This window comes from Cyrtonyx montezumae, unplaced genomic scaffold (assembly GCF_038088225.1).
Source record: "Cyrtonyx montezumae isolate F1298 unplaced genomic scaffold, pur_monq_1.0 scaffold_16, whole genome shotgun sequence".
Lineage (NCBI taxonomy): Eukaryota > Metazoa > Chordata > Aves > Galliformes > Odontophoridae > Cyrtonyx > Cyrtonyx montezumae.
Genome location: NW_027071892.1, coordinates 1,736,875 through 1,752,261, shown reverse-complemented (window position 1 = coordinate 1,752,261; position 15,387 = coordinate 1,736,875). Strand labels below are relative to the sequence as shown.

Below are 15,387 nucleotides of genomic sequence, written 5' to 3'. Positions count from 1 at the left end.
AATGGTGTTGGGAATACTACTGTTCTCTTAGTGAGATATGTATGCTTTTAATGTAGATTGTAAATTGTGATGCAGTGTTTCAGTCATTTTTATACACATTTTTGGAAGTATTAATAAAAGTGAGTATTCTTTTTTACAGTAGCTTGCAATACTCGTCAAAAATCATTTTGGTTTTTCTCTTTGAAACATTGGGAAACCACTGCTGATTTCTGAACATGATGACAAGCTGAGGGCTCCTTTATTCCATGCTAATGGCAAGCAGCGTGCAAGGGAGGCAGTGTGGCCTCTAAGTGTGCTAGCACTTACCAGTTCAGTCATCTGGAAATGGATAAATAATGCTTTCTGAACAGGCCACAAGATCTCGCAATGCCAACTTGTAGACTGTGCACCCAGAGGTATAAGGTATAAAAGTGAACTGACTGAAGTTGCCTGCTAATAACAGAAAAAAATCATAGAATCATAGAACGGTTTTGGTCAGAAGGGACCCCAAGGATCACCAAACTCCAACACATTTGGGACTTTTTGCAGTTACAAGTTTTTAAATCAATCAAGGTTCAGTGTCTGGATGCTCTTGTGTAACAAAGCTCATGGAAAAAAAGGCTTTCAACTGTTCAGTGCCTTGTGTGTGGAGGACCAAACTGACTGGCTACCCTAAAAAAGCTACTTCGATCAAATCTGTGTTCCAAAATATCCTTTTAGGACAAGATGAATGCTTATTTTGTCTCTTCGGTCCCAAATTCTTTTTCTTACATCTGAAGCCTTGCTAAAATGCTCGGGCTTGTTTTATGATGGCAATCAGATCTACTTCCAATCTGTGCGCTTTCTCCATCGTAGAAATATCTAAAGTCGAGCTGTTCTGAGAAATCAGAAGTCTTGATCTTCAATTCAGAATCACCAAAGTGAATTACTTGGTGGAAGTCATATTCCTTATCCTGCACATCATGCGGCATAAACCCACTGCAGAGAATGATTACAAGCAGCAGATGCTATGTAAGTACTAAACCACGTCCTTACAATGGCATACGTGCGACCCTGAATAACTGGTGTAAGCTATTTCTGAGTAGTATGAAAGTCAAACTATACAGCCAGCAGGCATGCTGCCTTCAGTAGCAAACTTCAGTACTTCTTGAGTTAGTCTCGAATGGGCACTCAAACACAAACTTAAGTCTTCAGACTGGTCTGTTCTTTACACAAGTGCATACATGAAAATTCAGAAATGTTCTTGATACATCACTTTGGCTTAGTAAATACACTGATATGAAAACTTGGCTTTGAAAGATGTGTACTAAGGCAGAACCTGTACAATACCTTTTTTTTCCCCCTATACATTATATGGTTCCTGATATTTCAATTCTTGTCTATTTTTTAAATGTTTTCCATGTAGAAGGACTTTCTGTGTGCTGGTCATCTCAATAATCAGGAACTACATTCAGCATGGAAAGCATATTTACATTATTTTCGGTTCAAATGGAAAAAGAACCACTCCAACAAATGACTGTTCACTCTTTCATGGAAAAGGTCAGTCTTTATTGTATTGCTTTCAGATCTGTACATAGGAACATGAACTTAATCTGCAAATTATCTTGTTAGATAATGAATCCACCTAACAAAATCCAGTCTCTGATCTGTTTCAAAGCTCACAATTTAAAGTCTCATACTAGTGCAGTTCTTGTCATAATACTGCCCTGAACAGAACCTTGCAGCACTCCTGGATATGTTCCCCTGAGAGGCCACAGATGTGGAACTACAATGTGTGAATGTAAAACTTGCTTAAGCAGCATGAACAGTGTGTCCATTCAGGTGAAATGGTACTTATTGAAAAGTTTATCAAATCTGAGTAATATCTTGATTTTCTGTTATAAGAGAACATAGCTTATACCATTTGTTCACACAGTCCATCCCCAAATTACCTATGGAAGCCCAGTACTGTACACGAGTCACAGAAGGTAGTGCACACTCAAGAGGCAATGGTCATGGGGAAAAAGTCACAGCTGACAAGGTCTGATAACAACTCTTCACGTTGTCCCCTTGTCCTTCTTTTCACCTCTATGTTTCAGAGTATAGTTTCTTTCCATTACTTGATCCATTAACCTGGTCATAATCCATTTCAGCTGTTTAATGAATCTGTTTAAAAAAGAACACATTAGAAATACAGGGTAACCCTCCAGACCCACGCTGAACAAAGAAGTCACTGTGTGTTAGATACAGCACCATGCCATCTGTTTCTTTCAAAAGTAAATAAATAAATCGTTCAACTTTTTAAGGTATTCAGGTGCTGCACTGACAGCAAAGAATCCCAGAAGGACCTCATAACATAGAGTGGGCAAAAAAAGGGCAGGTGACCTTAGATGATGTAGTATAATGCCATCTAACTAAGACAGGGGAGATTTAGGTTAGATATTAGGAAGAAGTTTTTCATACAGAGGGTGGTAAAGCACTGGAACAGGTTGCCCAGAGACGCTGTGGTTGCCCCATCTCTGCAGGCATTCAAGGCAAGGCTGGATGTGGCTCTGGGCAGCCTGGTCTAGTGGTTGGTGACTGCCCATGGCAGGGAGGTTGAAGCTCGATGATCTCTGAGGTTCTTTTCAACCCAGGCCATTCTAAGATTCTATGAATGCAGTTACAGAGAAATAATCTACACTTGCCTATGTGACCCTGGGGTTGGAGCTGACAACTACAACTAGGCATCACCACCACCAACTCCCTGAGCTCAATATCTCAGCCATGGCACCCAAAAAAGCCAAGAAAACTTTGGACATCATCATGAAGAAGATAGCAAGAAGAAGATGGCAAGTACCATAAAGACCACTGTGTGCCTACATTGTGAGTGCTATGTGCACTTCTGGTTTCCACATTTCAAGAAGATCATAGAGCAGCAAAGAATGTAGAGAAGATCCGCAGAACTGTAAAGATCCAAGGGAAGGAGCAGCTCATTTCAGGTTTGAGAGGCAGCATTTCCCATGTTCCTCTGTGCCATTTAGTAGATGCTAAGCCAGGAGCGAAAAGCACTTCCGTGGTCAGTGAGGTCATTTTCTCAAATGCTTAACACTACAGTACCCTGCTAACAGCAGTCATATGCTCAATATCCTGGCTCTCAAACTAAGGGGAATAGCAGTTCTAGCAGGTTACAAATGTGACGGTTATCTGAACAAACACAGCAGGTAGTTCTGAGAGATGGTTGGTCTGCGCTGCAGATCAAATCCCCAGCTGACTTAAAAACAGCACAGCAAAATGCACCAGCCTTCCAAAGCAAAGCATAAAGCTGTTGAACAAATGTTTCAAATACAGCTGCAGGGCTGCTAGACCAAGACTTGTGGTGCCAGATATTAAATGCAACGTGAATGATAAAATTGACCTGGATATTTAATCTTATGTTTCTATTCAGCCAATTATTTCTGTCTTTCAAATTTAACAGAAAACTAAAAAAAAAAACCCCACAAAAAAAAAAAAAACCTGGAAAATCCAAAGATAACACGCTTTTCAAATCTCAGAACCAGCCATCCAACAGCCTGAAAATACCTGCCAGCATGTAATAGCACAGCTGGAATAGCACGACTTTAGCATGAGAAGAAGAAATGCAGTCACAGTATTTTTGTTAATTCCATGTATGAAGTCATTGCTCATGACTGGGGCTGCACCAAAGGAAAGGCAGTGATTGTGCTCTGCATCCTGGCACTCTTTACTTTCTGTTTCACAGCTTTCTAAAAGTTTTTCAGATACCATGGCATATTTGGGCCATGCTCTCTGAGGAAGCCTCAGCTACATTTTCCTGGCCCTTCAAAGAGCAGCCTTCAGTCAGTCACCTGCTTCATACAGCGATACAACATTTGCTATGTGCTGTTATTATCCATTATACCCTCATTTGTTATATATGGGTCCCATTAGCCTTTGCCTTTTTTATTACAGTTGTATGGACCATACAATTCTCACAGAAGAATGTGCCTATCTCCCTGCAGAACAGAGCATGAGGAGCCACAACCCCTTTTCCAATTGCTTTGACAAAGGGGAAAATTGCTGTCTAGCAGTTGGGAAACAACACCCTTTGCAGGCTGAAGGGAAGTTCAGCACTGCATTCCCCACAGCAGATCACAAAACTGATGCCCCTCAGCACCCATCTGCAGCTGCACCATCTTATTTCCACTGATTTTATTCCACCCCAAACCCTCCCCACCAGGCCTTGAAAGGGACAATTTTTAAACCCCTTAATACCAGCAGATGGTGGAGCTTCTGCAGATACTTAAGGAATTATTGACAGAATGTTCAACCTCTTAAATTCAGCCATTTCTGCATACAATTCCTTGGGACGTTTGTACTCCATATAAATTAGTGTTATTAAGAGGGAAGAAAGACAAAGAGTTGGATGAGTCAAATATACATCCTAAATTTCTCTAAACAAATTATTCTTCTATTTTAGGACTGCTAAGTTGTCATCTGAAACAAAGCGTTGTTCTGACCGCTCTCAAGAGAAAACAAACATGAAGAATGAAACTGAACTCATTCCTTAACTCCTCTGACAGCCTGAAACTGCTACGTGGGTACTGACACCTGCTATTAAGTTGATCAGAGTCAACTTCATTTTGTAGGGAAGAACCACAGAAAGGAGATTTAAAAAAAAAATTCAACATCACCTGTGGTCGGGGCTTTCAACAAATTGAACACTGACCTTAAGTATTTCTACCCTAAATTAATTGTCTCTTAATTTCATCCATGTTGTTAACAGCAGCTCTTGGAAAATTTTAAAAAGAAGAAAATCTGCTTCTTTTCTTGCATAGTAGAAATGAAGGCACGTGGCAGAAAAGAAAATCCCTTAGGACTGTGCCAAGCTGTGGTCAGCGATGTTGAACTGACAGTTCAATGCTCAGCCACGATTTGTCTTCTTTCCATCTAGGACAGAACTCCTGCAAAGAACCACTGCAGTGTAACAGTCTCCTTACAGCAGAGCTGCCAGGGGAGTTCGAGCATTCAACTTCTAATAATTTTAGTAACACGTAAGAGTTCACAGCTCCGAAAATTCCAGCTGTCATTACATTTATGTTGTCATTACTATAACTAATAACAAAATAGACACATATCATGGAGTCAACGACTCACATTTCTTTTTCTTTAGCAAGGAGACTCCTACAAATAAGGGAAGAGCACAAAAATGAGAAGGTAGAAGAAAAGTATAGATCACTCTGCTCATCATTTCTACAATTCCAAGTCAAGGAGAGTTCTAATGCATTTATGTGCATCTTGGCATGGCTGGTGGACACATTCTTCTGATCCGCTCAGTTTCTGAGATGGAAGAGAGGCACAGCTGAGGTAAGCTCACAGAAGCTGCCAGTGGCAGACCCAGGATGGGGCATAGTATGCTTATTTCCCTTCCCCACTAGACCACATTGCTTCCTGCAGACAGTGAGCCCTCAGCTCTAACTGGCACTACTTTGATAAGCTGATGAGTACAGATATTTCTTTGACTGATTCAGGATTTACATGCTGGCAAATAGCAGAAGTGCTGAGTCACAAGCTTTTGGATGCTGGATTCTGCTAACTGAAGACATACACAGTAATTCATTTTGAAAAAAAACACAGGTAACACTTCTAAGATTACATAAACCCAATATTTCCAATTTGTTTTTCATTATCAATTGCTCATTATCCCTCTAAGTACTTTATGATGAGTCACATCTGATTATACGGCAGCACAAAGACAACAATCACATCACCTTATTCCAGAGGACTTAAAATATAAGGAAGAATCTGGCATGCCCAAGGGAAAAGGGTAGGTGCCATGAGTCAGCTCAATCTTGCCCAGCTCACACAGATGGATTTTTCCAGTTGAGTAGGACAGGAGGCTTCTTTGAGCTCTGTCACCTGTTTTCAACCTCTGCCATCACTTAAGGTTAGAAACCTAAACATAATTCTGCTCTTGTTGAGCAGCTGAGGTTTTCAGTGCAACAGAGAACATAGCTCTTCTGATCCACGTGCTCTTTTACACTGAAAAAAGCTTTTCCACATTGTGCAGAACAGTCTCTTGGGATTTCCTCCCTTTGTACTCCTGTTCACACATGCCACTCATCTTCTGCATGGCAGGCAACACTTTTTAAATGCAAGGAACACACCTGCAAGGCTTTAGCTGAGGCTAATCACTGCTTTTCAGTTGCTCTCAGTAATCGCTGGTGAGTCACATGAAGAGCACTCCTCTTATCCTTTATGCAAAGAGCAATGCTCCTACCATTCCATCCCTGTTGGTAAAGCTTAGACCGCTCCTCCTGCATTGCCTGCTGAATCCTCAGCATGGCGGTTCCAAGTGAGTGTCCCTGTGCCCTGCTCTGTGAAGAACCCCACAAGTGGGATCTGAGCACAAATCCCTTCTCATGGTGACACGCTGAGCGTTGGCCTGGCAGCTGAATAGCTAGGCAATTTGCAGCCCAGTTGCTGAACATATCATTAAATATATAAATAGACGAAGCGCAGTAATGCTTTGCTCTCTAGTAATTGAGCTTTGAAGATTTGTGATTTGTTTCTCAGTGGAAACAACAATGTAAGATGACAGCTGCCAAATGACAGGGAAGGGCACAGCTGGCTGTGAGCTGAGCAGGCCAGGCATTTCTACGTATGTTGTAAGACAACGTCACCTCCAAAGTACCAAGTACTTTGCAGAGCTTCTTAACCTACTGATATAAAGGAAAATGTTAAGAAGACCATTTACTGACACTGAACGGAATGGTGCTGAAATCCTATGCTCCATTAAACGATGTGCTCATGTAGTAGGAAGAATCAGCCACGTACGCTGATGTGGCTGGTGTTCTCCACAGGTCTCCCTGAAAACCAGAACTCTTTGTAACAGATCCTATCAGCAAAAAGTCTTCCACCATCACCTCATACAAGGATTAGTAGACATCTGTTTTCTTAATCCCTTTACTAGATGATGTTGGAGTAGTAAGATCTGGAGTTTGGGGAATCATGTTTCTGAGAAGTGAAGGGTTAGGACTTTCTGCACCCAAGAGTTTGCCAGTAATTATTACGAATTTCTTTCCCGGAAGGCAGGAGATACCAGTCTGAAGAATTCTTACAAAGGCTTTTGATTCATGCACCCTGTATTCTAACCGTGTGCGTTGTTTGCCCAACCGAAAAGGGCTGCGGGCAGCCACAGGAAGCAGGCAGCAGCACGGCGTGGGCAGTTCAGCTCTGCTACAGATCTGTGCCAGCAAAAGGGATTCTGACCCTTGTGGTCCTGCTTGGGATGCACCAAACAGATGTTTGAATGTACCCAGACATACGTAGTGGAATCCCTCCAGTAGCAAGAGATATCTGTGTCTCCAGTGTCACACTTCTGTGCTCCCACGTGCCTTTGTCCAAGCCTTGCTCAGCCGTGTTGGCGCTATCCATATTTACCCAACACCAGCAATTCCCATTTCATCTAGATTATTGACCAAAACCTGTCACTACTGCTTCATATGGAACCTTTAAGGAAATAATAGGGAGAGTTTCAACCTGTACGCAGGTCTGCATTGTAGAGATATGTTTTCGCTTTTATGGTAATTTTTTTCAGGTGGAAGACACTAAAATAGCAGTGACAGGCAGCACTCGTGCGACATGTTCACCAAGGTCACATCTGTGACCTTACAACAGAAACCCCTACATGCACATTTTCAGATAGAACTTGAAAGGCATTCTAACCTGATTTTCAGGCACACAGGCAATATTCTGCTAAAACATTCTGCTGGCAGATCTGGGAACACAGTTTATACCGCAAATGCTTTTGTTAGCATACACTTGGCACAGAACGTCCTCGCTGGAAATAGTGGTTCTCTCCCCAACTGCAGTTCAGCATTACAAAACGCTGAATCCTTACATTTCCACCGCGGTAGCGTCACTGACAGCTACAGCAGTAACTAAACGTTTGATCAAACAAACCCTCGTGCTCCGATCGATGTGACAACAGCGGGAAACGTCGGCTGCCGCCGGCAACGGCTCGCATCATCTTCGAGCCCCGCTCAGCGCAGCCCCGACAGCCGCACCCGCTCGGAGCGGAGCTCGGCACCCCCTCCCCTCGCTGTGCCCGCGCCCCGCCGGTCCCTCCCCGCCGTCCCGAAGGCTGCGGGCCCCCGGCAGCGACTTACTTCTGCGGCCCCTCCGCGGCCCGGCCCGGCCCGGCGGCAGCGCGATCCGGGACCGCCGTGAGGGGAGAGGCGGCGCGGACATCCCGGGCCCGCGCCGGGACGGCGTCACTCCAAGTAAGTGCCGAAGACGTCCAGCTCGCTGTCGGTCTCGTACAGCGCGGAGCCGGGGTCGGAGAGCACCCCCAGGTCCACCAGCGCCTGGTCCATGTCCTCGGGCAGGAAGACGATGCCCACGTTGAGGACGATGTACTCCATGAGGAAAGCGTAGTACAGGATCAGCACGTTGACGAAGAACAAGCCCACGTAGAACATATAGGGCAGCACCAGCAGCGCATGGAAGGCCCAGGACTCCAGCGAATCCAGCCGTGCCGACACCGCGGCGGGCATGCAGCCGGGGCGGCGGGGTTCGGCCCTCGGGGCGCAGAGAGAGGACGAGGACGGAGCCGGAGCGGACCCGCGGGGAGAGGCGGCACCGCCGAGCTGCGGGCGGACCGCTCGGCTCCGGCTGCCGCAGCCCCGCCGCCGGCAGAAGGCGCTCCGCGGTGCCCCGGTCGCCGCAGCCCCGCCGCCTCCCGGCCTCCTCCCGCACGCAAACTCGGCGGAACGACCCCGCGGGCGCGCTCCCGCATCGGGGCCGAGCACCTGCCCGGCGCGCTCCGCTCCGCCCCGCCGCGCTGTTTACCTCCGCATCTCCTGGCCCCGCGCCGCAAGGCCCCGCACCCGGGCGCGGTCAGCGCGGCGCGGATCGGCCCGGAGGGGGAAGGGGGGGCGCGCCCGCCCCGTGCGTCCGTCGTCGCCTCCGCAGCGCTGCGCGGGGCTCGGGCCTGCGGGGTGGGCTGTCCCGCGGGGCTGCGGAACCCTCTGCGGCATTCCCTCACCGCGCGCAGAAGCCAGTGCGCGGCTGTAAACCTTTTTTCTTTTTTCGACACGGGTTTGATCTCGGTTCCGTCCCTTTAGGCGCCCGAAGCGAACCAACGGAGCTCCGACCGCTCGTGGCTGCGCTCGGGGTCGGCCCTCTGCCCCGTAACGGGGTACGCGGAATGAGCGCGCGCTGCGGCTGCCTTTGGTCGTTTATATTCTTCCCACCCACCCACGGAGCCCCGAAGGTTGGCTGCGGCCCGCCTCGTGCCCGGAACGAAGCACCCGCCGCGCAACGCAGCGCAGCTCAGCAGCCCCACATCCCGGCACGGCGGCACAGCACAGCGCGCTGCCCGCTGGGAGCTGTAGTCCGCTCCGAGCTGCGCTTCCCGGCGTGCCCCGGCCGCGCATGCGCTCAGGTGTCGGTGCGTCCGGTAAGCGTCGGCTCCGCTGTCTGTTCCTGTGGGGCTATGAGGCGGTAGAGCCCGCCGTTCGCCGCCAGCATGTTCGGCCGCTCCCGGAGCTGGGTGGGCGGCGGGCATGGGAAGGCCGCCCGCAGCATTCACTCCTTGGATCACCTCAAGTGAGCGGGGGCCGCCGGAGCTCGGGGGGGCGGCGGGCGGGAGCGGTGCTGCGGCAGCGCGGCGGCGCGGGGCCGTGCCGTGCCGTGCCGTACTGTACTGTACTGAGGGGCTCGGCTTCCCGGCCCTCTACCTCCCGTTCTCCCCGTGCCGGCTCCCCTCGGCCGGGCAGTGTTGCTGTCCCATAGCTCGGTTCCCCCGTGGGGCAGCGGCCGCGTCTGCTCGCCCCGAAACAGCCCCGGGGCAGACGCGCTTCCGTGAGGTGGTGCCGCGGCTTCTAACGTGTAACAGCGTCACGGCTTCGTCCTGGGAAGCGGAGCGATAGGAACAAGAAAAAGGCTTGCTGTATCACGCTGATTTATGGCTTCTGGTCCTTACCTAAACTAGAGAAATGTTTAAAACCCGAAAAGACCGAACTGCAGTGTGAGATAGGGAAACCAAGTCCGTGAAAGCAAGCTGGAGCACAGCGGGTGAGGCAGCGGTGCTGCAGGCAGTGATCCTGGATGGTCAGGCTGAGCGTCTAGGTGTGCGGCACTGCAGGGAAAAGCTGCGCCCAGATAAAACAGTGTTCTCATAGCGAGGGGTAGTCCTTCTGGACCGCTCAATGCTTGTGGAGCTTTAGAGCTGCCTGGTTTTGGTATTACACTTGCAGACAGAGCACGTCAAAATTTGAAGAAACTGAGTTCAAGTTTAGAAGGAAAAGGCTGGTGACAAGGGGTGGCCGTCTCTGAGTCATGTTCCCTTGTAGCCACAGAGGGTAGAGCAAGTGATATCCTGCTGGATTTGCAGAGATGGGGAATTGGGCTGTGTTCGCTATGGCTCGTGTTTGACTTCTTACCTGAGAGCTGAAGTGCGTATTTCTCTGCTATAATACCAGATTGTATTGGGTTTGCTGTGTGTATAAGGGACGTGGCACTCTGCCCTGATGAGCATGCCTGCCCACGAGCTGTCCGTGCTCTTGTCTTTTCAACTCCAGCAAAATCCCACCTTGTATTCCTCAGCAAAGAGCTGTGCAGAGCTCACTGACCTTACTATTAAAAATTAGCTTAGCGAATAGAAGGTGTATTATGGTAGGTTATGGGAGCAGAATTAACCCGGACTGTCCCTTAGGGAGTACTTATTTTAATGTTCATGAAGTTAGGAGTTCTACCTGAGTTATAAACATGACACCTGTTTAGTGGGAGTTACTGCCTTTTATCAGCGAGTGTTGGAACTTCCATTTCTGTTAGTTCTAATACAGTTTGAGACTTGCTTGAACAGATTGACTAAAGGCAAATTGAGGTTGTTTGAGTGTTGGTTTCATTGCTAAGTGATCATAGTTGCAGTTTAATCTGGTTTTCTAATGGTGAAATGGGATCAAGGTAGGCTGTGAGACTGTGTTATGCACTGTCAGTGTTTCTGGTGGGCTTTTTGAAACACTTGACACTTTGGTACTGTTAGTAGCTGGGGTGTCAGGGATGGAAGAGGAGGAAGCCTTAGTACGCTGCAGGCAGGAACACTGACAGTGGCTGCTTGTGAGAATGGTCTGAGAAGGCCATTGCTTACCTCGCCCTGAGCCCTGAAGGTGGGCTGGAATCTGCTCCGTAGGGTGCTGTTTCTGAAGAGTTTGACAGAACATACCCTGTGCTTTCCAGCTTAGGTGGAAGGCTTCAGAACTTAAGCTTGTTATCTTCATTTCTAAATGCAAAGAACAACATTTCCTCCCACTTGCCTGTTGTTACCTCCAGTGTGTTTCCTGTTGTTGCTGCTATGCTTGGTATTTTCATCGTTTCCTGGTTGCACACAGTTCTTTTTGCCATTGGAGCTGCGTGCTGAACGTTTCTCCTGGCTTGGTCACATGCACTGCCTTCAGCCCTGTGCCTGGAGGCTTCCCTCATAGCTGATTCATTTCCTGAAGCATTATCCATGCTATATGTTTTTTCCTCTATGTGAACAATAAATAACTACACAGCATAAAGAAGCAAATACGGTTAAATCTGTTGGAGTTTTCTTTCAGTTTCTGAGTGCTTGACTTCTTAAACTCTTATCTGTCAGTGTATCTTTTTAAGTCATAAATAGAAAAGCCATTAAAACTTCATGTATGTTTTAGTGTGCTATTGCTCTGAACATCGTTTCTAAGCAGAAGAACATTCAGAATCTTGCCTGTTATGCTGAGCTGCTGGCAAAACCCTTCATCCTTCTGGTCCCGTCATCAGTGGTACTGTGACAATTCCTGGTGGGTTTTTGCTTCATTTCCAAGTCCTCAGCAGAGCGACAGAGCTGATGTAGTTCCTCAGAGGGTTTGGTGTTTCAGAGCGTTGACTTAGCTCATCTAAAATCAGTGCATTGGCTTTAAGTATTTATGAAGATATGAAAAACCCTGCTTCTGTGCAGTACTTGTACTGTCATGATACAGTATGTGTTACCTCCTGCAGGAGGAGCAGGTCGTTCATTTCCAAGAGACGGATAACAGAATAGCTTGGAAGCAAGGGCTGTGTTGTATCTCGGTGCACCATTGTGTTAGCAAACCAAGGGATCTATGGAGATATTATAGCAAGTAAATTAATTTGGTGTAGTCCATTCCTCACTACCAAACCAGTCTGGCTTTTTCAGAAGGGTCTGTAATGCTCTGTGATCCATGGCCATGGCTGTGATAATGGCACATAAATATTCCCATTGCACATGCTGATCACAGCTCTGCAGTGATGTGACTTACTGGTGAGAAATACGTCATCACAGTTATGAGCATTTGACTTGGAGTAAACAGGCTAAGGTAGCTGTAGTGTCATACTGCTTTTAAAATTACACTGTCAGGCTCAAACTCTCCCATCTTCACTATGTCTTGTTGCACTGTCAGTCCCCACAGAAGGAGCCTTAAACTGTGATCTACGCATTAACTGCAGAGGATTTGTAGGTGCTCTCTGACGTTCTGTTCTGTGGCTTCTGTTTTGGTGCAGCATGTGGCCTGGAGTTGGCACTGCAGGTGTTTGTGGGTCAGCTTGGGCTTGAATGGTTTCAGCCTGAGCAGCATATGCTTCTGCATTCAGAAAACAAATAGTGGTTTATGGGAGGGAAAATATGCCCGTGGTCTGTACTTGGTAATCTAAGCTCTTGCAGTTTTAAAGTGATGTGAAATGTCTCCAATTTGTTTATATTTTTAATATATGGTGTGTGTGTGTGTATGTATGTATATATATATATATATACACATTTATTTCATTACTTTGATAACTGTCAAACTCTCTTATATCCATCCTTTTTCTTTATTATTATTGTAGAAATGCATTAAAAAAAATTGGAGGGAGGAAGGGAGTATCTCTTGTGCTTTTGTTTACCTCTCCTTTTTACGATTAAAGGGAGATGATCTTTGGTGTATGTTATTTTGAAGAAGAAAAAGGCTTGCTTGACCAAGCAAAATTTGGAGACATAACACAAGCTTTTCAATTTTCTGTAGTCTTCTGTCACCTGTTGTAATCTGTACTTTTATTTTTAGTCTTCATTAAACAGCCTTAAAACCTTGCACAGTACGACAGTAAAGCTGTAATTAGCCACCTTTGTGACCAGTATTTCTGTGCTTGAGTGGGCATAAACCTGATTAAACATGGCCTGGATGAATGAGTAGTGTTTGGCAGTCCTGACTGTTGACCAGCGAACTCACTGCCACCAATTGAAGGGCTGCTTCCTGATGAGTCTCTTTCCAGAATTACTTCCCAACACCTGCTGCTGCACACTTACCTGCTGCTTCTGTTTGCTGCTTTTTGCTCCTTGCACTATTGACTTTAAAGGTGCTTCCTAGGAAATTCCCTTAGTTGCCATGAGAAGCACCGAGAGGTAAATGCTGCATAGTTTCCCTTCCTGTGTTAGCATATGCATGAGCATTCCTAACTCACTTGGCTGCTGAGGAGATAGTTCTGCTTGTCTCATTCTGTTTAACAGTTATTTTCGCTCTGCTTCAGGATTAAAAGGAAATTTGGGTGGTTTAAAATTGTACAGCGATTAGAAATATTGCTGTATGTGTCTGTGTTAAGTTAGTGGCCAAAGACAGCTGCGGTGCCTGCGGCAGTGGCAGGCAGTGTGCTAATTGTACTCCTTCCTTCTTTTAGGTATATGTATCACATCTTGACTAAAAACACAACAGTGACAGACCACAACCGCAATCTCCTGGTGGAGACTATTCGTTCCATAACAGAGATCCTTATATGGGGGGACCAGAATGACAGTTCGGTGTTTGAGTAAGTACTTCCAGGCAGCTTTAGCTCTGGCTATGAAGAGTGATGAGTTGCACAGAAGTCTGCTTTTCAGAGGTGAACTTTTCTAAGGCAGTTTCTTACTGATATTTGTGAAAATACCCTGTCCTGTTGTAGAGAGCTGAGCAGGATCACGTTCTTGTGTTATGAAGCAGAATTTGCTTGTGTTGATGAGGGTTCCAACTTCAGAGCTCCTTTTACATACCGTATTTGTTTGACTTGCAACTTTTGACATAGGTACAAAATCAAACCTATTAGTGCTCAGATATACTCACTACCTCTGTTAAATGATGTTCATTTGTTCATCCTAGTTTTTATGATGCTCCTAATGGATATCTTGTTCTAACTATGATGTACAATGTTTTTGTTTAGATATTATTTTAGTCCTTGTGAAACAGTGTGGTAGAAAAAATAACATAAGAAGGGAGGTAGGTAATTGCTGGTCTGACTGAATGCCTGCCACTGGGCTCTTTGCTTTGAGACCCATAGCCTTGTATTATGGCAAGTTGTGATTAAGTTGGGACTAATGAGTTTTATTTCTGTAAGGTGACCTTAACATGATTGGGTTACAATGTGAACAAAGACAATTGTACTCATTCTTCCTATCTGAACCATAGCTTCATCACATTTCTCCCTGCATTCTCTGCTTGAGGGAATTTTAGAGATAAGAGGTTTATCCTGCTTTTAATGTAAATAAAAGCTTAACAACAAACTAACCAACAAACCTTCCTGTTTGATCACACATTTAATCTGATGCTAAATACAGACAGTTGAAAGTAGTGGTTTGAGGGTGATACCAGAAACTGCAGCTTAATCAATGTGGGATAGAAGCCCAAGGTCTTCTTGGAAGACAAAAAATAAAACACCAGAAAACTCATAATCAATCAGAAGTCAAATCCACAATGCTGAAGACAAAATATATTAGCTTAGTAGTGGTGAGTATTAAATAGAACAGCCTTTGTTTAGAAGCTTTCCCTTTCAAAACTGTGATTGCAACTTAAGGAAGCTATCTGGTAAGTTGGTTGTATGTAAATAAAATAAAATAACCCCAATGTTTTCACAGTGTTTTACTGCATAATTTGACTGTGTCCTAGGTTCCAAGGTTTTTGAAGATCAAGGTTTGCACCACACTTCTGCATAAATACAGAATGTGCTCTTTGTCCAACTTGCTTAGAATCATCTCTGATGTTTGTGAAATCTTGTTCTTGTCAAATACAGCAAGTGACTTTATGACACCTCTTTATTTTAGCTTCTTCTTGGAGAAGAATATGTTTGTTTTCTTCTTGAACATCTTGCGTCAGAAGTCTGGCCATTACGTGTGTGTGCAGCTGCTGCAGACTCTGAACATCCTTTTTGAGAATATCAGTCATGAAACATCACTGTGTAAGGGCACACTTTGGAACTGTTCAGGATTAAATGATCAAAATCTGCCTTCGTACACTTTAATACAGTTTAGTCCTAGTGCCTGTTCAGAACAGTCTATTAATAATAGTCTTTTTAGTTAAAAACTAAAAAATGTTGTGATTTGACTCTAAACTTGCCTTTTAATGTAAATTTTCATTAATATATTGGTCGTTGTTTGTTACTACTGAAACATTTTGTATATTTCAAGGTGTT

The 15,387-nt window shown here is 45.5% G+C and overlaps 2 protein-coding genes across 7 annotated transcripts in view; one reads left to right on the top strand and one right to left on the bottom strand.

Annotated features, from left to right (window-relative positions):
- Positions 1-8,127: 8,127 nt before the first annotated feature.
- On the bottom strand, positions 8,128-8,559 carry DEXI (Dexi homolog). The gene has a single exon (XM_065733008.1). The coding sequence runs from the start codon at positions 8,490-8,492 to the stop codon at positions 8,211-8,213; it is 282 nt and encodes a 93-aa protein (XP_065589080.1). The 5' UTR covers positions 8,493-8,559; the 3' UTR covers positions 8,128-8,210.
- An 841-nt stretch (positions 8,560-9,400) lies between these two features.
- Positions 9,401-15,387, top strand: part of CLEC16A (C-type lectin domain containing 16A) — a 78,631-nt gene continuing 72,644 nt past the window's right edge. For all 6 annotated transcript variants that reach the window (XM_065732317.1, XM_065732318.1, XM_065732316.1 and 3 more), the window contains exons 1-3: positions 9,401-9,546; positions 13,627-13,755; positions 15,020-15,153. In XM_065732317.1, the coding sequence (XP_065588389.1) occupies positions 9,467-9,546; positions 13,627-13,755; positions 15,020-15,153 (343 nt within the window). In that variant the 5' untranslated portion in view covers positions 9,401-9,466. The remainder of the gene's footprint in view (positions 9,547-13,626; positions 13,756-15,019; positions 15,154-15,387) is intronic.